Source organism: Aplidium turbinatum, chromosome 8 (assembly GCF_918807975.1).
Source record: "Aplidium turbinatum chromosome 8, kaAplTurb1.1, whole genome shotgun sequence".
NCBI classification, from domain to species: domain Eukaryota; kingdom Metazoa; phylum Chordata; class Ascidiacea; order Aplousobranchia; family Polyclinidae; genus Aplidium; species Aplidium turbinatum.
The window spans coordinates 12,019,774-12,046,216 of record NC_137479.1 but is presented as its reverse complement, the minus strand read 5'-3'; the positions used below and the strand labels follow the sequence as shown (position 1 = coordinate 12,046,216).

General features: G+C 39.2%; 1 protein-coding gene across 1 annotated transcript in view; it reads left to right on the top strand.

The window, feature by feature from the left end:
• Nucleotides 1-26,215, top strand: part of LOC145776069 (NACHT domain- and WD repeat-containing protein 1-like) — a 41,972-nt gene extending 15,757 nt beyond the window's left edge. The window contains exons 15-26 of the mRNA XM_082587473.1: nt 12-186; nt 353-506; nt 5,662-5,766; nt 6,933-7,097; nt 17,375-17,563; nt 18,056-18,222; nt 18,718-18,865; nt 19,136-19,428; nt 20,127-20,354; nt 20,658-21,467; nt 21,804-21,948; nt 24,901-26,215. Coding sequence (XP_082443599.1) covers nt 12-186; nt 353-506; nt 5,662-5,766; nt 6,933-7,097; nt 17,375-17,563; nt 18,056-18,222; nt 18,718-18,865; nt 19,136-19,428; nt 20,127-20,354; nt 20,658-21,467; nt 21,804-21,948; nt 24,901-25,154 — 2,833 coding nt within the window. The 3' untranslated portion in view covers nt 25,155-26,215. The remainder of the gene's footprint in view (nt 1-11; nt 187-352; nt 507-5,661; nt 5,767-6,932; nt 7,098-17,374; nt 17,564-18,055; nt 18,223-18,717; nt 18,866-19,135; nt 19,429-20,126; nt 20,355-20,657; nt 21,468-21,803; nt 21,949-24,900) is intronic.
• Nucleotides 26,216-26,443: the final 228 nt, after the last annotated feature.

The following is a 26,443-nucleotide window of genomic DNA, read 5'->3' as shown; positions in this document are numbered from 1 at the left end:
CCTTTTTTCAGACAATTTGTTGAAGTAGCCCGCGAGCGCTACCTAAGTGAAGATGCACGGTTGTTGATTCATGAAGGGATAGCTGAGTATTTTCTTGGGACTTGGTCAGATGGGAAAAAGAAACCGCTAAGACTAAAAGTATGGAAAAACAAAGTGGTCCATACAAACAGACAAGTTGCTTCTCAGGTAATTAGTTTAATTTTTCTACAAACTTTTATATCGAGTAGCTGAAACATTTGATCATTTTATAGTTGTAAACTGTAGTTGACGCAAGGTGCATTCGGCTGCTTTGAATCAGCATGGACAATGGACATTACACTCCAAGTTTGACTCAAGTCTAATTTCGTTGCAGCCCTTTAAATTCAGTGATCGAGTTTTCAACTTTCGAAAGTTGGACGAGCTTCCATATCAACTATTAAAAGCTGGAATGTGGAAAAGTTTGTGTGAAATAGTGCTTTGCAACGCAACCTGGTTGGAGTTCAAAATAAAGGCATTTGCTATTAAAGGTGGGCTAAATGGAATGGTACAGGCCGCCATACGTTAACATTATAACATCACCTCATAGACAAGTAAAAAGTTTCTAGTCCTTTTAAAATGCAGCTATTGAGATTTTCGTAGCTGGTTGCTGCATTGGCGTCAATCGTCCTTTCTTCACTCGAGCTGGACACGGGCATTGATAAACTTACTGTAGCCCAGAGGTGGGGAACCTTTTTAGTATTGCGGGCCACATAAAATGAGAAATAACACAGGCGGGCCACTAAAGATTTCGAAATTCTATTTACAGATAAAAAATGCAGCGAAGACAGTTGGTAGACAATGATTTATTTCGCTTTCACAGCTAGTGGGATGGCTGAAAGTTTTTATTTTTGGTGAGTCGTGTGATGTCTGCTGACGCGGAAGATGTTGCAACTCTTAATTGTAACTCAACTCTTAACTGCAACTCTTAATCTTCTATGATGGATTAACTAGTCATAGAAGGCCATTGGCAATATACCGAGAATGCAGAGCCTACTTTTTTTTGAGCTGTTGTTTCAATATATTTTGAGTAAAGAAATTGTGACGCGGGCCACATGGAACAATCATGCGGGCCGCAGGTTCCCCACCCCTGCCGTAGCCTATAGGCTACAGGATTCTAATCTAATGCATATTTGATTAAAAATAGAATAAATATTAGGTCTATATTAGGTCTAGCCTAACTGTAACCTTCAAACACATTAAAGCTTTGTCACCTTCAAATACATTAAAGCTTTGGTAGAGATTTTGCTTTATTGAATCATAGACAAACAAAACAATGTGACTTTAGCGGGTTTAACATGTTTTATTACAAAGAGACAAAACATAATTAAAAAATCAACTCAAACGTTTTCGACGCTTACGTGTGTCCTCATCAGGAATTACTTAAATCTGCAATATACATAAATGAAATTTTCATTTTATGTATAGGCCTATTGCAGATTTTAGAAATTCTTGATGAGGACACACGTAGGCTACGTGTCGAACACTTTTGAGTTGATTTTTTAATTGTGCTATATTTCTTTGTAATAAAGCATGTTAAACCCGCTTTTTTTATGATTCAAATACATTATTAGATGATTTTATGATTGTCTACAACCAGTGCTGTGTTAAGGGGAGGGCCAAGGGGGGCCCGGCCCCCGGGCCCACCATCTCAGGGGGCCCACAAATAACAGACATTTGCGTTTCAGTGAAGTTTTTTTTGATTTTTTAAAGTTTACTGCGTGTACTTGTCCATTATAAAGATGATTTAGGTCTTATTATACTAAAACATCTCAAATTTGGGCCCTTACTACACTGAAACATCTCTAAAAACACCATTACTATCTTAAAAGAAAGTTAAAATACGATAACGTTAGTTCCGGTAACATGATCTGCAGAAATATATTTAACATATATAACAGGTGGGATGCAATTGAATATTGAATTCAAGAAGGGCCCAATTGCCACAAAGTGTTTTTGCACAACCGTTTTAATTACGGTATTTTGGTCATTTACTTTTGTGGTGAAACTTTGATAATGATTTTATGCTTACTGGTAAGAAGCATCATAGGGGAGACTCAGGTAAGTTGGCCCAGCAAAATGTAAAATTGAATTTGTGAGCTAATAACAAAACATATGTTAAAGCGAATGCTATTGAAGAGTAGAAAATTTATCACTCTAGAAGTGGACATATTCTTGCATCAAACCAACATTCTTAGGTATATAATTTTTCAAGTTTTCCGAAAAAATTAAAATGGGCCATCTTGCCTTCCTTAGCGGGTAATTTGGCCCACCATGGAAGGTACGTTGGCCACGTGGCCGACATGTCCATCTATGGTAGGCTATATTAAACAGTGGAAAAGTTCTCTTTCTCCTAAATTTTATTTTCTTTCTAATTATTTCTTGGTTTTATAGAGGCATACATACATAATTGTATGGTTTATAATATAACCTACTATTATAATGCTGTATTTTACCTCAGAAGCCTAAACCTTTTTTACATGAGTACACCAAATAAGCTTTCGAAAATAACGAAGGCTGTATCAAATATCATGTAGTTGGAACGGCATGCCTTATTTCTAACGATCTGGTCACCTTAACGATACTGATAGGTAGGACCTTGCTTGCAGTACAAACCCCGTTTTTGCATGGGTACCAACATCGGAACATTTTTTAATGTATCTCCGAAACGGGGTAGGCTACGTTTTAAACCGCCGCTTGAGAAGTGGTTGCATATTTTTGTTTGACTCACACCATTCCTCAACATCTTTAGCCCCTCTTCATACACCTGCTGAGACACATTTCCGCGATTGGTTTTCTTGATATAATTACTTATCCTTATTCTATTATTACCATATGGATTAGGAATAAGTTGTCGCAATCTGTAGCATAAAAACGATGTTAGGGAATGTATTATTGTTATTGATCGTTTAATGTCGATGTAAAGCCGCGATTTACTTACTTTGGATACTTGATACTTCATTCTTGAAAAAATAAGTCATCGTATTAATTAGTCAATTATTATTATTCTATATAATACCTCATAAAGGCAAATTGGCCATGGTGGCCAACGTACCCACCCACGAAATGGGCCAACTTCCCTGCATGGCAACCATATTGTAAAAACTAAAAATTATGTCAAACTATCGAGCTTCTAACAACGGTTTCACCGTCAAAGTGAGCCTTAATAACTACCCTAGCGTTGCACTCACTAAATAATAACCTTTCTTATATAGTAAGAAAAAATTTACTCGACATCTAAAAAATTCTAAAATCCAAAAATTTTAAAAATCATAATTTTTCATACAAAAGTTGTGCTCACATGTTTATAGTGCTTGCTAGAGCCTCCCAACCTGGTGATAAGGTAGTTTCAACACCACTTTCTCGGTATGCGTATGATACGTAACAATAACTGTTTTACTTAAAAAATTTTTTAGAGTGGGCCAACTTGCCCGTTGGGCCAACTTACCTGAGTCTCCCCTACCTAATAAGTTCACTCGGTAAAGATTCTGTGGAGAAACTATTTAGACATTGAAGTGTAATTGATGTAGTTGGGCCCATTTTAAAATCAATCGACATATTGATAGGGTATTTTTTATGTGTTTACCGATATGTTTGAAAAATTTGGCTGTTTTTTTTAGTATAATATAATTTACAAGACATTGAAACAAATTGGAAAGCACAAATAGTGAAATGAAAAAAATACTAGAGGGCCCTTTTTGAATTCACATACCGGTTTTCAATTTCTTTTGATTGAAAGAAATCGGAAAGCACAAAAAGTGAAATGAAAAAAAATGGAGTTGGGTTTTTTGTGAATTCACATACCTATATATTCGATTTATTTTATGATTTATCATATCATTTTTATTAACATTTACAATATCGTAATTATAAATATCCTTGACTAGTGATGCCACGAGCAGAAAAAACTTGTCCGCTGCCGCACTGCACATGTCTTCTTGTACACTACAACGCAAAACATCTCGAAATGTCATACTGCCTCTGCACCGTGAAGAATAAGAGTGCACTTGTGCAAGTGCACATCAAATGCAAGGGAATCTATTAAAAAAAGCAAATCTTAGAAAAAATTTAGGGACTATTTAGGCAATTGAGGAACTTGCGCCACTTGTTATCCACCTTTATAGCTCATCTGAGTTGCTTTTTATTGAATGCTGGATACTTTTAGCAGAAACATTCTTCTGTATTTACTTTTTTCTGATTATATGCACATGAAATTTCTCTTATCTTCAAATACCTTATAGGCCTGGCATATCACATGTTGTATGGTAGCCCACTGAAATTGCTTTGATCCAAAATAAAAATCATTCTTTCACAAGTGACCTGTTTAAGTGTTTATTCTTGACACTAACCAAGGTTACCATACCCTAAAAACTTTAATTAACTTGAATGCCTGCATAAAATAATGAAAGCTTTGCCTTGGAATGAAATAATGTTAAAAAAAAATAATTAAACACCTGATTCTCAAAACTCTTGACACTGCTTTTGTTTACAAATTAAAGTTTACAATTACAATGTTTATGTTTTTACCTTGGTTGACTGAACAAGTAGTGTTGCAAGATAAACCATAAAAATGGTGAAAAACAATAATGTTGCCAGACCAGATGACCAAATCTGAATGAAAATTAATAATTTCTTCAGTTTTGGTTTTATCCTCAGATTTTATCGCGGTACCGCGACGTAAAGTTCAAACAGTGAAAATTCTGCTCGGTACGGTGGTATTACCGCGTCGTGACTACACTCAATTGCCAGTATTTTTTTTATTAGAAATTGTTAACACTTTAGGCTTTCATTCCGAGCAAAGGTGTTGCTAAGAAATGATAGACCTGTGTTTGCGGTTTACTTACACTTGTGTTGTTTTCTAAACTGGTGAGAAAGTCTATTGAAGTGAACCACATTTCCATATCAGTGCAGTGAAAGTATACACAATACTATAGGTCCGCTTAACGATAGAGGGCCCAAAATTATTCTGGCCCCGGGGCCCACAAAGGGTTTAACACAGCACTGTCTACAACTATGTTGGCTAGCGTATTTTCTGTAAGTCTTGTAACGACATCCTTTCAACGATCCACAAGATGACGCCACCACTCAACCACCGAGCAGAAGTGTACTGATCCAGCTTTTTAAGATCCTGATTCGGCTTTTGCTTCTTGACATCCGGTTCCCACAATTTCTAGATATCTCAGCTCCGGAAAAGATCCAATTAATTTTACTTTTCAATAATTATTAAAACACAATTGACTACATGGCATGTTCATAATTTGTGCTAAAAGATGTTTGCAAAATGGTAGGCATACACTACTTACTACATCACACATTAGCATATCCTAGAACCTTGATTTCACTTCCCGTTTGCTTTTTCACTATTGTCACGTCCATCTTAAAATATTCAAATAACTACAGAACAGTTTAACGTGTAGCAAAGCAATAACTAAAGCATAGGCTAAATTAATCAAGTAAAATAGTCTCATTAAAAACTAGGTATACCATTATTTCTCAACGCAATGTACAAGCTTTCATCTTGTAAACTACATTCTAGCCAAGTCAATTTATTTTGCTTCCGGACCCTGTACACCTCTGCCACGTAGGCTAGCTGACTTTGATGTAACTTACACCTTACACGTAAGTTATCTGTCAAGATGTTTGCAGATGTCCTTGATGACTTCATGATGGTGTTGGAGGAAAAGCCAGACCCTGGAATTACTCTAATTCATGACGCGATAAAGCTCGCTAAGCCCACATTAGAATTCCCAGGTGAGTCGGTTGACTACAATGAAATATACCGTAGTCCAATGTGAGTAGCAGCAAGAATAGACAATATTTTTTCTAAAGGTGCACTGCTGTGAGAGTAAATGGAGCTACCATACTATAAAACGCATTCTCTCTTTACATTATAAATCAACTAGGCTAATTATATCCCTGAAGCCTTCTATTGTTGCTCTACTGCACGTTGAACCTCTCCAAATTATATAAATAAATCAGCAGCCTTTTTATTTTTCTTGGTACGGTAGGCCTACTAATTTTTTACAGAAAGAGTTGCTTCTGGGAGTGGCGACATCAGAGGACCAGGGATATCTAAAGAAGGGGATACGAAGGCTTTTATTACGTCTGACAATAGAAGGGCTTTTGTTTATCGTAAATAATCTGTGTTTATCGTAAAATGACAATTGGCACCGATACTAGTTTAATAAATCTTGTTATGATAACTTGCATTGCGATATTAGCATCAGGCCTGGATAATCACAGCATGCTCATGGTTACTTATTAATTCAACTACCCATATACTTGCTTTACATCTAGCCTACCGCATCAGGCTTTGTTAAAAAAACAGCTCACTGGTAACTTTTCAACTGTCTTTGTAAACAAGTTTTCTTTAAATATGCTCTACGTAACATTTGCTAACTGTCTTCTGTAGCTCATTGTTGCATCTTCACTACAAGACTTTCTATGATTTTAAAAAGAAACACATGTTTAAAGCACTATAAACTACCGCCCTGGTAGTGTCATGAGAATAAGGCAATCGCTTCGAGCCTTCATATCTCCTTCTCTAGATATCCCTGCAGAGGACAAACAAAAAGTGTCCATATAGCCTAGCCACTGAGTAGACGAAATATATCAATACAGACGTACCGTAGGCTTAATCACAATCGCCAAATTTGCTTCGACCTATTAATTATTTTTGAAACCAATTGTAGAAACATTTTTCAAACATGTCACGGAAACCATACAATATCTCTTGGAAATCACTATCTAGTCTCAACAAAACAATGGTTTTGCAACCACATCTGCAAAAACGATTTTTAAAATTTGACATAAAAACAAGCGTTTGAAAAGTTTTTTTTTTTTATTTGTTAAATTCGAAAAGCTCATAAAGTTACCAATTGAGTTATTTTAAATCGCCCGTTAAATACTTATTTCAGGCGGAATTCATAACCACTTATGCTCTGAACTTTATGGACGTTTAGCTTATTTTAAAAGCGACTTTCCGGAGACTGTCGGAAGACTAGTGAGAGAATCGTCGCAAATTTTAAGAGAAAGCTCTGACCCAAACTTTATCCCACTAGATGGAAGCTTCCAGCCACCAGGTAAGGTTTGCAAACTGCAAAACAGATGGTTTCCAACTATTGAAATACAGTAAATAGCCTACTACGTGGACTATGATTATAGCTATAACGAGGTTCACGCTTACTAAAACCTATGTCAAATGTATATTAGGCTATTAGTCCAGTCGTTGAAGCGAAAAAAAGGGCCGAACCTTGACTTAATTGGTGTAAAGCTGAAACTTTGCACATTGCTTCTGTTGATTATGTACATTGACCAAAAAAAAAATCCCCGTGAAAATCTTTTGGTGAAAAAAAGTTATCCGCTTTTTTTGAAAATCCGCCAATTTTTTTCTCAAATTGGCGGATAAACAAACTTTTCAAACAAAAATTTAAAAACAAAAAAAAATTTCTACAAAAGGTTTTTTCTAGTAGGCCTATTTATCATCAAGAATAATATATTAAAAATCTAGGAGAATCAGAGCACCGGAAAGTTGTCATTTTCAAGATGGCCGACAAAACAGTGTAATGACAATAATTCACTTAATATTCATGCTAGAGCTTTAATTCTGGCGTCTATCCCTAAGTTTAAGGTGGTAAAGAATTCATTAAAACAATTCAAAATCAAATTAACTCATTAGTTTAATGGAAAGGCTTATATGAAACAAAACCAATAACATGAAACATTGGCAGTACAGGAATGGCAGACCACTTATTAAGTTATTTACATTCAGTTGAATACTGAAAAGTTTGGGTGTTCATTAGGACAATTATCGCTTCTAGTACTAGTTGCAACGTTCATCTGATGAAATTGAAAGTAAAAGCTACAACAAACAGGATGGTTTATTGCTTCACTGACGTTTCGCGCACCATGAGAATGCGCATCCTCAGAGCGAATAACATTCAAAATAAAACTTCACAAGGTTATATACTGTAGTGCGGTTGAAGGCAAGAAAAAATAACAGATAACTAGTCTCGACTGCCGAGAAACACATGTATTCGGAAAAGTCTTGATGGCTAGTGTGGAGGCTACACCGGTATGGTTAGCGAAACACAATGCTCGCTGTTCTATAGTGAGTAGTCAGGTAGTGCTGACGCCAGGAAGATCGCTCCTTTTCAACAGATAACTTAAAATTGAACAACTGGCCAATGATGTGTGAGCGGTTACTTTCTACGTTAAATTACGTAAAAACCTCCATCAATTAGTCCTGGTCATCATCTTCATCCAGTAATGACTGATTGTACGTATTGTTACAGGCATCAAGTTGCACTGTCCACATGATGCGGTAGGCTACAGGGTAGATTATTCTGCCTACAGCTCCACCTGGCAGTGCTACAGCCAGTTGTACAGTTGCTGTGGGTTCTATAAGAGGGAATCTGGGTCAGCATCCATGTCCGACTCTGTTGTCACAAACTGACTGCCTTCCAGTTTCCAACCCCACCCGTAAGTTTCCATATCACCTCCTGTCCTAGCCAGACCATTATTTGGTAGTAAACCCTTAGACAGTGAAATTTTGTCGATGACTCAGTAGGTGGTAGGCGTTCTGGTAGGCGTCACAAATGATTGGGAAGAGACTACTTTTTTATTAGTAATCTGTAGCAATGACGAGAGGGAATCCGTCCGCGTGCCCCCAAAAATCACAACCATCGCTTGACAATCTTTGTTCACAATGGATGCTGCTGTCTGCTTTGGAAGAAGGAAGTAATTGGCACAGTCTTTCAGAGTAGCAGCACCCTTTACCAGCTTGTGAAAGACAAATTGCTTACCAACACCAAAGATTCTTGATGCTGTGTCACATCCAGTGTAGGCATGTAGAAAAAGTAATTGGGAACATAATTCTTCACCCATCACCATTTTCAGTTCGTTTATTTGATACACTTTGTCAGCATTTTCCTTGTCGGAACGGAAATATAGATCTTTGTTTGCTTGTTGCGCATAATGAAGAAGCAGGACCAACAGATCTGTGTCTTCTCCAATCAACGTTGTCGAGTATGACACTACATTAACAACAGTAGCCTTCACAATCGGAACATCAGCATCCCCTGGGACATTGATCACTTTGCAGCCTTTTGACTACCCCGAAGTGTTTTACTGATCAAGTCGATCATTTTTCGTTTGTTTATGCCTACATTAACGTCATCCTCGGCCACAACACCATTCACAATATTCCTCAGGGTTTGATCCTGAGAAAAAGGTACATAACCAGCCAGTGATGTATTCTGCGCTTCAGGATGCCTTCTGCGCTTCAGGATGTCTTCTGCGTCTTCAGGACCGAGATTGAGTGTCGGTTGCGTAGCGAAGTGGCGAGAACGTCTGCGCGACGTTCGAAAGGATGTGGGTTCGACACCGCTCCAGAGCACGCGGCTGTGTCTAGACACAGACACTTAATGGCAACCCAAAATAAGGAGAGAAGCTGACTCGAAGACTAAGCCTATATGTCACTTCGCTGCCTCCTGTCGTCTGTTGTAGGCTATCACATCTGTGATCGCAGTGTCATTGTATGTTATGTATCGACTTGGGCGCAAATGAAACACGATTATTATTATTATTTAGGAGTGCGTCTGTGCTTGGATAGTGATCATTAACAGTTGGAACACCATTATTGATGAGCCTTGCCGCAGTTTTAATTATTTCTCTCTTTTGTGAGTCTTCATCATCCTCATGTCTTGTTTTTAGGTAATGAGATCGGAGGATTTCGGATGTCTTCTCTCTCATAGTGACAATGCAATGAAGGCCCTGACCTTCAGCTATATAAATAGATTCACCACACTGTTTCTATAATTGGGTCTTCAGATATTTTGATCCTTAAGGAAGGCAATCATCATTTGCTAAAAACTCCTTCATTTTAGATCTGAGGTCTGATATCGTTAACTGTTCTTCATCATTTCGTTCAAGATGGGAACACATCTTTAGAAATGCCTGGTCCTGTTCCTCATCCTTAGGTCGCCCAGATTTTAGACGTTTTGCCTCAGGTACTCTGCCGCATTGCAAGGGTACGTTAAATCTACATATAAAATTAACACTACAAGAATGATGGTATAAACAGTCTGCAGCATGCAAATCACTACCGTAATATTCAATACGACCTTTCATGGCGCATGACCAATTGTCAGAACGTCTCTCACAACACTCTAATATAGTACTTGCAAAAACATCTGTTTTAACAAAACTAAAGCCAGGTCTGTCCGTGAGAACTCCAGTCCCACAAAACAAGCAATGAGTCTTACTGTGGAAATTGCCATCAAAAATTCGAACACTTCGTTTCCCCGTGAGGCAGGACCCACTTTCCTCTCTGTTCGTCTTAAGCTGTAGTGTATATCGATTGGGTTGGTATAACGTTTACGACAGTCTATGTGTACTTTTCGACCAGCTGTCGCAACAGTATTGTCCCCTCTATTAGTACTGGCAGCATTAATCCTATTAGCACCCTTTTGACGCAGTATTGCCTACTGGAGGCTTCAGAAGCTTGAATTTCCTTGTCACAGACCGTAATTTCTTTGCAGGCATTTTTTCTGAACCCTTTTTCCGTGTATCCGTAAACTTCCTCCGGCAATCACGGTGGACCAAAACTTTGCCAGTGTGAAATAATTGCAGTATGAAATTTACTTTTAAATGAGCACCAACACTAACAATAATTTCATAAAAATTGAATAATTCAGTAATTGTATATCCGCCATTTTGAAAAAAATGGCGGAATTTCGAAAATAGCGGATAACTTTTTTTCACCAAAAAATTTTGACGGGGATTTTTTTTTGGTTATTGTACATAATGAACAGAACCAATGTACAAAATTTCAGTTTTACACCAATTAAGTCAAGGTAAAACCCTTCAACGACTGGACTATATAGGTTATACAGTAAAAGCTTATACAACATTTATACATCGCAAGGCCCGAGCCTCAAAAAACCCTGGACCTAGTCAACCATCCTTCCAATGTCCATCCTGCAGCAGAAGCTTCAACGCACAGATAGGCCTCATTAGCCATCTCCGCACTCATGTAGCCTACACTGACCAAAGCCCACACTAAAAAAAAAAAAAGAAGCTTGATCTCAGTCTCATTGGCCATCTTCGGAAACGAAGGGCGACATCATCATCATCATGGCCTATATCAACATCTGCTCCCGGAAAGGCCACCCAAGTCAGGTTGGTCGAAAAGTAGAGGCCAGATAAAACGTAGCCTAGACCCCTCGACGCTAGTCTCGTAAGACAATCTCCTAATGAAAGTGACATAAATCAACACTCTCTTTCAACCTGCCTTGAGCGAGCGTGGAAGCAGTACGGCTCATGAAATCACATGGTATCAATCCGTCAATTCATAGCAACTAAGAGGAGGCTAAGTTACTCTCTCAAAATCTATGTTGCATAGGCTACATGCAACTTGGGGCACTTCAGAGATAAACCTACTGTTTCAACTATAATAGGCTAGGCCTACAGCTTGAGTAGGGTAGCCTACTCATTTGTATGGTGCTGTTTAGGTACCGTAGGCTATATGGCGTATGTCTTCAACTTAGGCTAAATGCAATATTAGGATGCTTGTAGCCTAACCCGCCAAATGCGTAACGTAGGCTAATATATGAACAGCTCCAACCATGGCCGCCTAGAGATGCGGCCTGATTTGTCACATTTTGATTACAGCTACTGCTTGTTTGACTGACATTTTTTTCCTTTTGCTGTCTCCTAAAATGATATAAAAGCTTTTTGTTGCCCTGGAGAAGCAGTAGCAAATGAGAAAAAGTAACTTGAAAAACACTGAATCAGATTGTTATTGAAAATTAAAAGTGACTAAAATCTTCGAAATCAAGTTTTCTTTGTTTTTCAACATCTGAGGATGTTAAAACCTATTGTGTCATCTGGGGAAAACAGTATAGTGCAGGCCCATAGGGGCAAAAATGAGCATCTTTAGGCTAAGGGAACGTTCAAATATTACGTAACGCTTTTTTTCCGAATTTTTGACCCCCCCCTCCCCCATGTAACGCCAACGTAACGCTTTTTTCAATCCCCCTCTCCCCCATGTAACGCTTTTTCACTACGAATTCAGCATAAAAAACAACCATTCCGTACTCGAAAGCGTTACGTAACGTTTTGCTTGAACCCCCTCCCCCCCGATGTGACGCTAACGTAACGCTTTGCATAGGTCTGCGGTGTGTTCAGTGGCACCACACTCGCATTCTGGTGAAGGAGCCAGGCCCCACTTGTGCATGTCCGAACAAAAACGGCCGACGCCAGTTTTCAGGCGGTTAAGCTTGACCCACGCAAGCCTTGCGAGGGACATCTCCGGTGGACGGGGATCGGCGTCGGGTATAAAGTCACGGAGCGTGGAGGTGTGGTTTTGCCACTTCGTGTTCCACATGAAATGCCTCTACGAAATCGGAGTGTCTAGGGAGCTGACTTTGTTCAGCCCCCATCTTATGGAGATGCCTCAACGTGGTGTAGAGGTGAACCCAGGCTGAAAACTAGGCTCATTCCTAGCAACTCCTGGGGCTAATAGACACACGTAAAAGTCTCCAACGGCAATCTCTCTTTGGCGGAAGAGGGCAGTATCTGACGGGCAGGCATCCTGTAAGGCGGGCCTCAATGAACAGAGCACCCGGCAGCCCGTTGCAACTGGTTCCCCTGAATCTGCATGTTCCGATCTTATTGGACCGCAGTGGACATGGAGTTTGCCAAGAGTGGTGCGTAGCCCTCGCGTAGTCACGACCACCTTAAACAACCACACAAGCGAATGGCCTTTGTCTCAATTTGGACCAGGACCGAACAAAGCCCAATGGCGACGACGTTCCACATTGTGGTTCGTCCAGTGTTCCGCACTTAAGCCAAGTTCTTCTGTGTTCTTAAGTAGTTGTTGTGTGGCAGGCACAAAGGGGCGTCTTGATTTCAGCCACTGCTTTGAAGGTGGTGGTTGCTTAATGTTGCATGGAGGGAATGGTCGGGGTCCAGAGCGCGGCAAGCGAGAGAAATCGTGGCTCTTTTACAGCGTAGCTCAGCGGGTTGGATGCCTGCTAGGATGGGTAGGTAGTCCGTCGGAGTGGGACGCAGGCATCCAGTCACAGTATGCAGTGCATCGTTGATGGTGGTATCAACGTGGTTGGTGTGAGAACTATGGCACCAGACTGGTACGCAATACTTAGAGGTGGAATGAACAAGGGCTAGGGTAGCTATACGAAGAGTTTTGGCATCAGCTCCCCAGCCGTAACCCGCCAATCGCCTCAAAAGTGCGACGCGTGTAGATAGTTTTTGCGCAGTGACTCCAAGTGTCGGCGGTACGTGAGTGACCTGTCCAGAGTTATCCCGAAATAAGTAGGTTCGGCACAGTAGGGCAGGCGCTCCCCATCAATGTTGATGTTTATCTCACGCTGTGCCTCCCGGTTGCTGAGGTGGAAGGCCACCGACACTGTCTTTGCCTTGCTGAGCTGTAGCTTCCATTTCTGCAAGTATGCTGATAGTGTTTGCATGTCTTGACTGAGGTTCCTCTCCACTGACTGCCAATTTCCCGCTGAGTGCAGGAGTGCCAGGTCGTCTGCGTAAGCATATTTCCTGGAGATGGTGGGGGCAAGTGATAGGTGTATATGTTGAACAGGAGAGGAGCCAAGACTGAGCCCTGTGGGACGCCGTTTTTAAGTCGGCGTAGTATGCTTCGACAACCGCTACTGGTTGTGAGGGTAAAACTGCGGTTTTGCACAAGTTCCATCATCATATGGACCATGTGTCTGTCAGGAAGCAGACGGAGTAACTTGCAGGTAAGGCCGCTATGCCATACGGTATCATAGGCAGCCGTGAGATCAACAAACACGGCGACAGCCTTCTTCTTAGCCGAAAAACTGTCCTCGATGTCTTGGGTTATAAGTGTGACCTGATCTACGGTTGATCGTCCGTGTCCGAAGCCAGCTTGCTCACGGGGGAGCTGCGGATCTATTATTGGTTCGACACGAGCGTAGATGAGTCTCTCGAGCATCTTGAAAGAACTGCAACCACAAGGGCTCTTCTCCAGATTCTGGGAATTCTCAGGTGGCGCAAACAGCAGGAAAGGAAGTCTTTTAACCAGGACTTTAAGGAGGCAGCAGCATGGAGTATCAACTCCGGGCATAGGTGGTCAGGGCCCGGGGCTTTACCTGGTTTTATGTGCTGGATGGCGGCGGAAAATTTCTCAGGGGTGAACTCACCCGAGATGTTCCCGTCTGGGGTTCACCCTCCAGGGTCCTTCATTTCTTGTAAGACGGATCTGTCTGATTCACGGCCTCTCGATTTGTATTTCCCATTCTCCACGAGTTGTGAGGCGATGGAATTTGCTGAAACCGGACGTTGTTGCCGAGAGGCACGTGATCTACCAGTTAGGTTGTTCAATGTCCTCCATGCTATGCGGCTGGAGTGCGTGAATTCGATTGATTCAACAGCTTCTGTCCAGCAATCCTTCCTCTTTGAGTCCAGTGTTGCCAACAGGGCTGTGGCTGAGCGGTTGGTATCGTTGCCATGGGGAGCGTGGAGGAAGTCGGAGTAGAGGCTTTCGCACTCCTTATCCCAGCACGGCATGTCGTTCTTTTGTCGGCCGTGGGGATGGAGTGTTTTTCCGCTGATGTTATTGCATTACAAAAGTCCTGGTGGGCTTCTTCCACGTTGTTGTTGTGTGGGGATGGGATATACTGTGTGGCTTCGTTGCTGAGGAGGCTGTAGTACTCCCAGTTAGCCATTCTGAAGTTCCATCGCTTAACAGGCTTGCTCGGGACAGGCATTGTGAGCGTTGGAGCCGTGATGAGCGAGGGTCAATGTTGGGACTGGGGGAACCTGTCTAGCACACGTCTGTCCGGTTAGCAATTATCGGGGTCATCACTTGCAAAATTGGAAAGTGTACTGCAAGTATCTGAACAGCATTAGCCCTAAATTTTTTGCATTAAATCATCACCTTTATGCTCGTTGGACATCAGTTCACATTCGTGATATTGAAGCATTTCAGCAAACTGATTCCACTTTGAAGACACATTTTGCTGAAGGGAAGTTTGTGGTACAAAATCCGGTAAGAGGTTTTCTGCAATGGCACTTGACCAGAATCATGAGCAGTGCAATGCCGTTGTTAAAGGTAAAGGAGGTACTACAGATTTGTTTCAAAACGAAGAAGCTTTGAAACGATGAATGATTTCTCAACCAATAGGCTAATTGTAGAAACGGTGACAAAATTTCATGATGAAATTGGCTTTAGTTACAAAAAACTCCAATGGCTACATCACGAAGAAAGTAAATTCTATCACGAGAGGTTTCGTGAAGAATTGATTTGTTTGGTACAAACGTTTGAAGAGCTTGGCAACCCTTTCACCGACTCGTCTGGAAAACTTTTGACAATCTGCCCAAGGCAAGCCTCCAATGATGAAGGTGTGCAACAGCTTCTAAACCTTCATAACTTTGGGAAAACAAAATTTGAATCGTTTGGATCTTCCAGTTTTCTTGAAGATGAAAATTTTGGAGAACCAATAACCAAAGTATTGTTAGACTTGTTCGGCAAAACGCGAACACCAAAAAAGAACACACAACCGATAGTCAAATATAAATCATCCCTTCTTCATAAAGTGTTTGTTTCAAGCTATGTTCGTGGCAAAGATGTTTGCTGTCCTGTTCTTCAAGCACGAAGTATCATTGTACCTTATAGCATTATTTGCGAACGGTTCTTTGAGATCTACAACAAAATCGACTCTCCTCACAGTTTTAAAACGTTTTGGGTGTCCACAATGTACCGTACCAAGTTGCAACGTCTATGTTATAGACGGTTCAGCACTCATGCAAATAATAAAATCCAGAGGTAATGTGAAAGCATTAATTTGAAGAATACATTTTTTAAATCGTTATCCCTTACGTTACTAGCAAGGCAGCGAAGTACAATCGTGTTGACATTGTCTACGATGTATAATGTATATCTGAAAAATAACATCAAATCTTCTGCAAGAAACAAGCAACGATCTGGATGTTACGTGGCTGTCACAAGTAATACTCGTCTTCCTCTCAACTGGTCTGAGTTTTTGAAAAATGACAGCAACAAAACTGCGTTATATCAACTGGTTCAACAAGCTGTGATAACTTCAGTCGATCCAAACTTGTCTACGATTGTTGTTGCATCGTTAGATACAGCTCTTAGCAATCAAACATTGGACATGTCAGAGATTTCCTCGTGTGATCACGAAAGAGGAAGAAAACCGCTAGTTTTTTCATCTTGAATTGACAGTGTTAAGATTCAGACATTGCATAATCTGGTGTCGTGTAGGCCTATTCATTTGATTTGTAGATCATAATTACATATTATTTTAAATTTTGAAGTGTAATGGCTAAAAGGGAAATTCAATCCTGGTAGTTGCTTTTCTGGTTATACCATTAATGACGTCATTATTGCGTCATACTGTACTGGTATTATTGTTATTGCTTGCAATTTCAAAATTTTAAGCATTTGCAAAACTTATAATGATAGTAGTTGATCGCTTTTTTCGGAATAAACTTACACTTGGTTCCTGAATTTCAAGTTGTCTAGTCTTTAATAATGTAATGATGACGTCATAAAGGATGCAATCATAACGATACTACTTTTGGGAATTGTGAAATGGTTCTAGTAACCGGTACTCCAACTAAAACCAACAGCAAACGACCAAAATCGGTTAAAAAATCAAAAAAAAAATTGATGACATCATAATGACGTCATCAGTCAAATTATTTTGTGTTGGTTTTGTCTCACTTATTTGTGTGTGTTTTTTAAATAAAAATATGCAAAAATCAAATATGTAATTGCACAAAAATGCCGTAAAAAGAGCTGAAACGTGATTTCTGGGGAAATCCCCGATTTGGGGGTGATCACGTGACCCAAAAAGTTGCGGCACCCACTAAAATCAAAGTTGGGTTGACCAACTGCAAAAATATGCAAAAAAACAACGTGTAACACGTTTAGCCTAAAGATTCCCCTAAGGACCTGAACTAGTAAAGAAAGCGTAAAAATATACGGTAATTTTTAGAAAAATTTATTTAAATGTTCGCCAAAAGTTAGCAAAATCTGGAAATTTCTGCAAAATGTGACAAATCAGGCCGTATCTTTAGGTAGCCATGCTCCAACCAAGTCTCAAATTTAAGAATTAAAATAGTCTACTTTGTGTTTTCAACAACTTAAACCTAGGCCTAATAACTCATTGTTTACACAGAAGCGTAGACTAATGGTTTATAAATCGGATGAAATTATTAGATCGCTTTCAGTTAAGCTTATTGTTGTGGCAATTTGTTCTTCTTTAACTTATTCTAGGCTAGGTACAAGTGTGCAGTAAATAGCCTATAGCTCAAATGAAATGTATTTGCGCCACAGGGGGACCATTGAGGACAACGTTGACCGGATTCAGCCAGCCTATTACAAGCATGAAAGCAACTCCCAACAAATCTATCTTAGTGGCAGGCTCACGTGAGGGACTGCTCATCGCTTGGCAAGTTGGTACAGATGAAATCATGTACTCCATAAAAGGTCACACCGATGAAGTGACATGCTTAGCCATATCAGGTACACAAACTGCTTATTTAGATTTCAATATCATCATTTATATTACATTTTGTGACGGTCTTGTAACCTTGTTTTGTTGTTTGTTGTTTTATTATCTTTATTCTGCATTGCGGGAAAGCGGACTTGAGCGCTATGCATCGGTGTACGCCTTCCGACGTACACCTGACCCACGCTGCAGCCGACTGCAATGTCTGTTTCCGGTTGTCTACTCTACTTATGACTTAAATTTGGTACTACCCATTACTCGAAATCGATCACTGGGTAGAGGCAATTATCGTAAAGTTTCTTGCCCAGAGAAACAACAGCAAGTGCGGGTGGCTGGAGTCGAACATGCAGGCTCTCGACTGCGAGCCCAACGCGCTAACCACTCGGCCACTGCTGCCGCTAGGCCTACAATAGCCGACACTTAGCTTCTAAAATAAATTTCGTAAAGCATAATTTTCGTGTCGCTTACACTAATTGCAACACGTTCTTTATTCCTACATGATGCAGAAACACGCCTTGTTTCTGGATCTCCTGACAACACGCTGCACGTCATAAACGTCGATTCTGGAAGCAGCGTTGCCATCATCAAGGAGAATCATTCTGGCTACAAAGATCATGGAAGCGTGGAACTGTCAAAAGATAGCAGCACACTTGTCTCAGCTTGTGGCACAAAGGTCTAATGCAATCATTTGATATTTTTAATCTGAAAGTAGCCTAATGTTGCGAAACCGAAGTCAAATTCCCACCATTCGACTACTTTTTTCCATTTCAAGTTGTATTAAAAAATTCATTAAGCCTGCGAGTTTGCTATCATCCTGAGTTAAATTCCCAATATTTATTTACTTTTATTATTCTGATAAATACTATTAGCCTAAAACATTAAATTAGCGTATCGGTGAGATTTTGCTTTTAGCATAAGCGGAGTAAATAGGATAAAATCTTGTTTAGTTGCCTAATTATGAATAAGCCGACACGCCCAACGAGTAGGAAGAAGTTTTCACCATGTTGTTGAATTGACAAGCTTAATATCAGAACGGAGATGAGTAATGACACACACGCCTAGCTATGCAAGAAAGAGAATATTGGTCCTGTTCTCCATTCTGCTTTCAATTCATAATTCACTGAATGGTACATTTTGAAGTAGAAAAAATTGATGCGTTGTTTTTCAGATCAATGTGTGGGATATCAGTGGTTTGCAGTGCAGATGCTCGTTCAATCACAGTTATCCACTATCATGCGCATTCTTGCTCGTGGAAGATGCTTACATAATTGCTGGGTACAGGAACGGAAAAGCGATTTGTTGGTCAATGACAAAAGGTAGTAGCCTATATTTTTTCTTGGGACCTTTAATTTTCCAAATTTTACTTTTTATATCATCTTTTCATTGCGCTTCAATTACATTGGCTATCTCATGCGGATTGACTATATCCTAAGCACTTTGCAAGATATGGTTTCAGCGCCACCGAGTATAGGCCTATTGTTATCCAACCGATTTTTAAAATGCAGTTAAGGTCATTTGTGAAAGTTTGTTTTTCTTTAAATCTACCGGTATTTCAATAAATTGAAGTTTGTGTACTGTATCAAAAGGTGAAAAGGCTTATGAAATATCCAATGCAAGCAACGGTGTGGAATCGCCAAGTCAGGACTGTGATGATGATTCACGGAATGAAGTCACGGCTCACAGTGTGAAAGGGAACATGTATCTTACGTGGTGGAAAAATGGTTCGATGACTTTCACTGATCCGAAAAACGGTTCACTGGTTTCGTCTTTTCGTTTGGATGTTAACGGTGTAGTCACTTTGGCACCAGAAGGAGATGTTTTTGCAATCAGTGATAAAAACACTGTTCAAGTTTGGACGATTTCAAATGACCAAATAAAGGTAAGGCTAAGCTTTGACTCACAGCATTTTCTCTCTCTTTCTCCCCATTTTGCTTCAAAAAAGCCTGGTCTTCATCCCGATACATCAGGGTTGACCAATGACCAGTTGTCTGCAGTGACTCCTCCATTTCTCTAATACACAGCCTTAACCATGGAAATTTGCTATTGCTGTCGGTGCAATTGCAAAGAACGTTTTAATAATGAAACCTAGCAATTGAAAGGAGTCACTTTTGTTTGGGTATGCTCAATCCAATGCAGAAAGATGTATTGCCGATGCATTCACTATCTATATGAGCTGCATAGGAAGTGATGTCTTTTTAGTACTGTCAATTGTTATGTGATACCCTTGAAGGGACCTATTAAAACAGTTATATTGGGTCGGTTGACGGCAAGTCATATGAATTTCTGGCGCCTTAGCTATTATATGATTTTTTCATGAATCATAAGTCCTCCAGAAATTGCTTAAAAAAATCCATTGTAATCAACAATATATTAATAAATTATTTTCTCACCATCGTCATGAAAAGCGCCCAGGAGCATAATTTGCACAATACATGTGGCGCAAAAGTTATTCTCATACCTATGATTTTAAGACAATGGCGCATATTCAAATTTGTTTACCTGATTAGATCTCAAAGGGTTACCATGCCTGTGCTGGTGACAGTGAATATTTATACTAATCACTTGATATCTTATTAGCATCTTGGTGACTTGCGTCACCATCATAGCGACGTGACTGTCATGGAGTTTTCTGCTTCCGGAAAGACTCTTGTGGTTGGGTCGAAAGATGAACAGATCACTGCTTGGTCCGTTCAAACCGAATCTTTTGAAAAGGATAAATATCCGCTGGAAGTAATACAAGGAATGGGAGCTGATGTTGATCACTTGGTTTTGTTAGAGAATGTAATTGCATCTGCATCGTCAAAGGTAATATTAAGTTGTCTCATTTATCTTGGTTATCAAATGACCTTGTGGCCATTCAATTGTTTTTATGTGTGGAAGTGTCATCAGAATGTTGTTCTTTGTATGAGTTTAAAATAAATTCACGGGATCGATAATCTTACTTCGCTTTATATATTGGTGTTACATTAAGGTAAACTCTCTACCAAACCATTATTATTTATTCAGTAACAAAAGAATTCTGGTTAGGCATTAAAAATCACATTCAGATTAATTTGTGTGTGAATGTTTATTCTATGTGAGCTTTGATGTGAAAGATGTTTATAACAGGTTTTCTACATCAAGTTATGGAACTTGGAAAGAAAAAAGATTGTAAAATATCCTACCAGCTATTTATTCGAGGTTGACAACAATCAGATCTCTCCTTGTGGACGTTTCCTGGCTATCTTTGATAATTTCTCAAAAGAAATCACCATTTACGATCTTTATCACAAAGATTCATTGAAATCGTCGCTAACATTGTTGTCGATGAGCAAGAGCTTCTCAACCAAAAGTTTAAAAATGGAGAATTGCCTTTTCACTTCAATATGTTTTCCTTCCACATCGGATTACTTGTTGTGTGGGACAAACATCGGATGTGTTTTCAAAATAGACAATTCTCTAGCTGAAACAAAACGTTCAACAGAAATTTCAACGCAGTCTGTAGATTTGTCTCACAACAATCAAGCAGCATCGATAATTGTGGTGACCAGTGGCTCAAACTGTCAAAGCTGTTTGGCGGTAACACGAAACCAAGTCGACAGCTCAGAGACTCTGCTCTTGTTCGATGCTGTTACAATGACAGTGTCACATACAGTGTCGACAAAAGATTTGAATATTTTTGGGAATATAACCGCAGCGTGTCTTGGAAACACGGAATGTACCAAATCATATATTTTTGTTGGCACAAGTGATTGCCTAATTCACGTCATCGTGCTAGAAAAGCAAAACCTTAATGGCAGTGCAGTTACTTTCAACAGTTATTTGGAGACCACATTATCAGATCATGAAAGTTCCATTACGGTTCTCTCAATGAGTCCAGATCAAAGTTTTGTTTTCTCTGGATCATTGGGAAAAACAAGAAGGCTCTGGCACTTTGTGGTAAGAACTGTCGATTCGATAACTTTTCCCAGTTACCCATATATTTAAACACCCGCTTAATTGTAAATCACTTTTTCTCTGACCCCAAATCCGTTTGTGTACAATATTTCCTATTTAATGGGACTAATTTAACTTCCTCCCGATGTGGTCCGAGAAAGTGGAGTTTTTACTAGCTTACCATTTTCTAAAGAGGATTTCATTCAAGAAACAAATCTTTTTAGCAATAATCGCCTACCTAAAGTTTATGGACGTAAATGTTTAGCAAATTTAAAAAATTAGACTGCTTTGAATGCGGGCTTGTTCACCAAATCATGCTAAATGATTGCTTTGTTAAAGGATGAAGAATGGAAGGTCCACCAAGAATTATTCTTCGAATCACTGCTGGAAACGGGAGCAACACATGCTGCTTTTACAAAGAATGGAAAGTATGTTGTTAGCGGCTCTCAAGAAAGATCCTTGAAGCTTTGGGATGTGTCATCTGGTAAGCAGGCGTAGGGTGTGCGCTGTCTATACCTCCTTTTCAACCTTTCACGATTACAGTATATCACATTTTATTGTTCTTACGCCATTTCAATGGCTATCCAAGGCTGTTTTAGGGTAGACTTAAACTTGAATTTCTATTTTTATGACTGTACCTTCTCGTTGTAAGTACTGGTTTTAAATCTAAAAGTTATCACACGTCTTGCAAGATTTCTGTCACACTTAAACCATTGATCGTATATGAGACAGAAAAATATTTTGAACATGACAGATTGAAACAGACCTAAACTCAGCCTAATCCAAGTTGGACCAGCGATTGCCTTGCGCCTCGAAAGTTAAACGATGATTAGACGTCAAACATCAAGGTTATAGTGCCCTTCATGGTCGTTCTTCATTAAAAATTGGGGAAAGCTGAACTGTAGCAGGGCCTACCAAGTAAAAAAGATACCCTTCCACTGTAAAATTTCTATATCTATTAGGGCAAGGGCAGGTTAGTTGATGCAGAAGGTTAGTTGATACATTACTAAAAACGCATTCCAGAAAACAGATTTTGTAGAAATACCGCCACCAACTGGTGAAGAATGATGATTGAGTGGTGACATGATGATTTCGCGGTTATCCAGTTTCAAGTTTGTAAAATAATGCAAAATGTTCAAAAATTGAGTCTTTTTGCAATTTTTTTCAAATTTACAATTCAGTTAATTCTTGAGTGTTTGAAAAACGATAAGAGATAAACTTATTGGCGACAGGCAGTATATAGGTGTAAAGTATAATTGCATAAATCAAAACATTTTTAACCGACTTTGTTAGATTGATGGCAGACACATTTCTGAGAAAAATTAGAAAAAGGTTAGTTGATACAGTTTAGCCCAGCCTAGTTGATACACTGTATCAACTAACCTGCATTCGTACATTCAGTAACCTGCAATATTTCAACCATATTTCCAGGTAACATACATATGAAACTAAATCAAATATAGTTATTACTATCTGAAGCCTTTACAAATTGTTTCACCTAACGGATCATCAGAAGGTCTGAAAAAACATGCAAACAGCAAAGAATTGCAAACATGCAAACAGCAAAGAAGGTGAAACAATTTGTAAAGGCTTCAGATAGTAATAACTATATTTGATTTAATTCGCTCTGCTTTGCCTTTTTGCTTGGCATTGAGCACTTTTTGTAGTATTAATAGTTTTCATTGTTTTTACATATGAAACTATGTAAATCTGTTTGGAAATACTGTAGGTCAGAGGTGTGCAACGTGCGGCCCGCGAAGAAAAATTATGTGGCCCGCGAAGATGTGCCAATTTTGAATTGTGTGCGGCCCGCGAAACGTGTTTATAATTTAGTTTAGTCTGGTACGTGTGGACAATTCATTGTGGAGTGGATTATTGTAAATTTCGCACCTTCTGTTAACCATTTTAGAAGTCTCCCACCGGCCACCGCTAATCCATTGTATTTAATTATTTGGAACGTAAAAATGTATGGTCACATAAAAGGCATTATGAACAAAGTACGACTTTGGAAAGCTCACGTACAGACAGGAAATCTTTTCCACTTTCCAACTTTAAGAGACTATGGAATGCATCCTAAGAAGAAAATTGAATTTGCTGACCAACTTGAAAAATTGTTGTATGAATTTTTGGCTCGTTTCAAGGACTTCAAATCTCATGAACATTTGTTTGGTATATTCGCTTCGCCATTCAACACAGACATTAACAAAGCACCAGAAGTAAAAACTTGAACTGATTGATCTTCAAGAGAAAACGGATTTGAAAGCAAAGTATTTAAAAATGAATCTTGGCAATTTTTACCGAAAACATTTCAACTAAGATAACTTTCCACATTTGAAAAATCCATGGCTTCAAAAATGGCACCGTTCGGCTCAACATATTTGTGCGAACATTTTTTTCTAAAACGGGCGTCATGAAATCTTCCTATTGATCGGTTCTGACAGATGAACACTTGGAAAATGGACTTCGAATTGCGATCACTTCCATTAAAGTAAATTTGGAAAAAGCCGTCGGGAAAAGAAGCCAGCAGCAAACTTCTCACTGAGCTCGTTTAAAGACGGTGTGACAATAAATTTGAATAGCAGTTTTCTTCAGAAATTTATGCGTCCTAACGTATTATTTCTGGAAGGAGATAACCCCTAATATGAAAATAATATGAATAACAAAAACACTACTCTTTTGTGCCTGCAACTAATAGAAATCATATGTTAAATAAACGTACGGCCCGCGGTTTCACCCAGTTATTCATATCTGGCCCTCCTGTAATAAAGGTTGCACACCCTTGCTGTAGGTTGTTGAACATTTAAGCTGTGTGTAAATGAAGCTACAGAACCTGGGAACTTGACAATATCACAGAATTAATAAGGCCTCTTTGACAACATTCCCCAGTTTTATAAAAGAAAAACTGATCGATGCTACAGATCAACTCAAGACTCTCTACGTAAACCTTGGCTGTCATAAGTTTGTAACAGGTTCACGTTAGGAAGAACATCCGGATGTAAAATATATTTATCACATTTTACACTCGATAACAGCACTGGACTGCAGCACTATCATGGCTTTTGGTTAACCCTGACCTCGCAATATGGTTCTACTATCTACACTACAGTAGTTTGAGTATAAATTTCAAAAGTATAAAATATAGTCTCAGTATAATTGAGGCGTATTTTGATCGTATCAACTAGGAGTTCCATGTATCAACTAACCTCATCAGTGTATCAACTAACCTTCTTAGAAGGTTAGTTGATACAAACCGGAGATGTATGTTTGATTGAGTCTGAACCGATAACCAGTGACATCAAACAGACTAAACTTTGGGGAAAGTTAGCCCAACAAACGAACTTTCTTCAGCACCATAAAAGGTGTTTCTATATCCAACAGTTTTAGTAAAATCTCACTAAACGTGAAAATTGTATCAACTAACCTGCCTTTGTCGCAGGCCAGCTTGTCACTGCGCAGTATGTGTACGCAACCGTGACGGGGATAACAACTACCGACGACAATCGCGTTGTTGCGACAACAAAGATGGGATACGTGATTGCAAATGAGTTTCATCCAGGAAAGTCAAGAGAAGAAAAAAGGAAAAGATCAATTAGTCCACAACGCACGTCACAACCCAAAACGAGGGAACAGAAAGGAAAGAAAAGTTCTTTTAAAACATCTCGCGGTTCGTCCGCCTGTCGCATCGTATGAAAGAATAGTCATCTAGAAAAACGCATTTTTTAGTAAAAATGAGCTGCGGATGTACAGTTCATTTATACCATTTTCAAATATCAAGTATTTTTCTTGATTTGTGTCCAGAGTGAGAAAACCTTTTTTAGTGTTTTGAGTAAGATGATTTTTGTGTCATATTCTAAGAATGACCTTTTTTGTGGGCGTAAGAAAATGGAGTAGCCAACATCGGATGATGTTCAGAATTTGCTATCTGGTCAAAATCAAAAAGTAACAAAAGTCTGAAGCAGACTTGACAGTCGACAAGGCCATTATATATATGATTGTATGTTAATTTGGTAGTTTAGGCATGCTTCATTTTCATGTATGACATATGTTGTCTTTGATTGATTCTCCAACTGTTGGATATTAGATGCAAGTGTTCGTGAAAACTGGACTGTCATTAGCAGTGAAAAGTAACTTGTTTTTCTCCAGAGATGTTTTTCTCTCTCACCCGCACCACTGTTGAAGTTGCTGGATTCGAATTTAACGATTTTGCAAAATATTTTATTTCAGTGATGTCATCTAAAAGAAAATGACACGCTATCACTACTTCTGGGCCAACAAACTGAAATTAAATTCTTACCTGTGTAGTAAAACGTTTTATTTCGCATTTTTTGCATAATGCATAACACCGGTGGAATATATTTTACATGTTCATCTATGCAACGATTCCTGCATGGTATTGGAACAATGTCTTCCTTTTTCAGAGCTCATGGGTATGAAGTAGGCCACAACGAAGCCACGTTTGGTGTTTATTTTGTTTATCCTAAGCGGACCAATGTATCGTCTCATCTAGAACAAAGACGGCCAATCAACTGGTAAATGCTATGGGCCTACTCAGCTGTTTAAATGGTAATAGCACATGCATTTTTCTGAATTTTCAAACACTTGATCTCTTGGATCTACCACAAACAGAAATCTTCTTATTCTCTTTCCAGTTGTGATTTAATTTATTATTTTGGATTGGATTTCGGAAATTATTTTATCAGACGTTCTGTATCGCTTTGCTTTCGATTGCGCACAATAATAGTCGGTAGCTCTTTAAACCGTGTTTGGAAACTACATGAAGAAGTGCAAAGCCAAGAGTTAGTCCAGCTAAGAGTGAGAACGTCACATGTTTGTAGCCTAACTCAGACAGCAAAATCCGTCATTTTTACATTAATTCACCTTAAAAATGTAAAATCAAAAAGGAGTCAGTGTGAAAATGACAGATTTTGCTGTCTGTGTAATTACCCAGGCCAGAAACCTTAATCGACAAAGATCTGGTT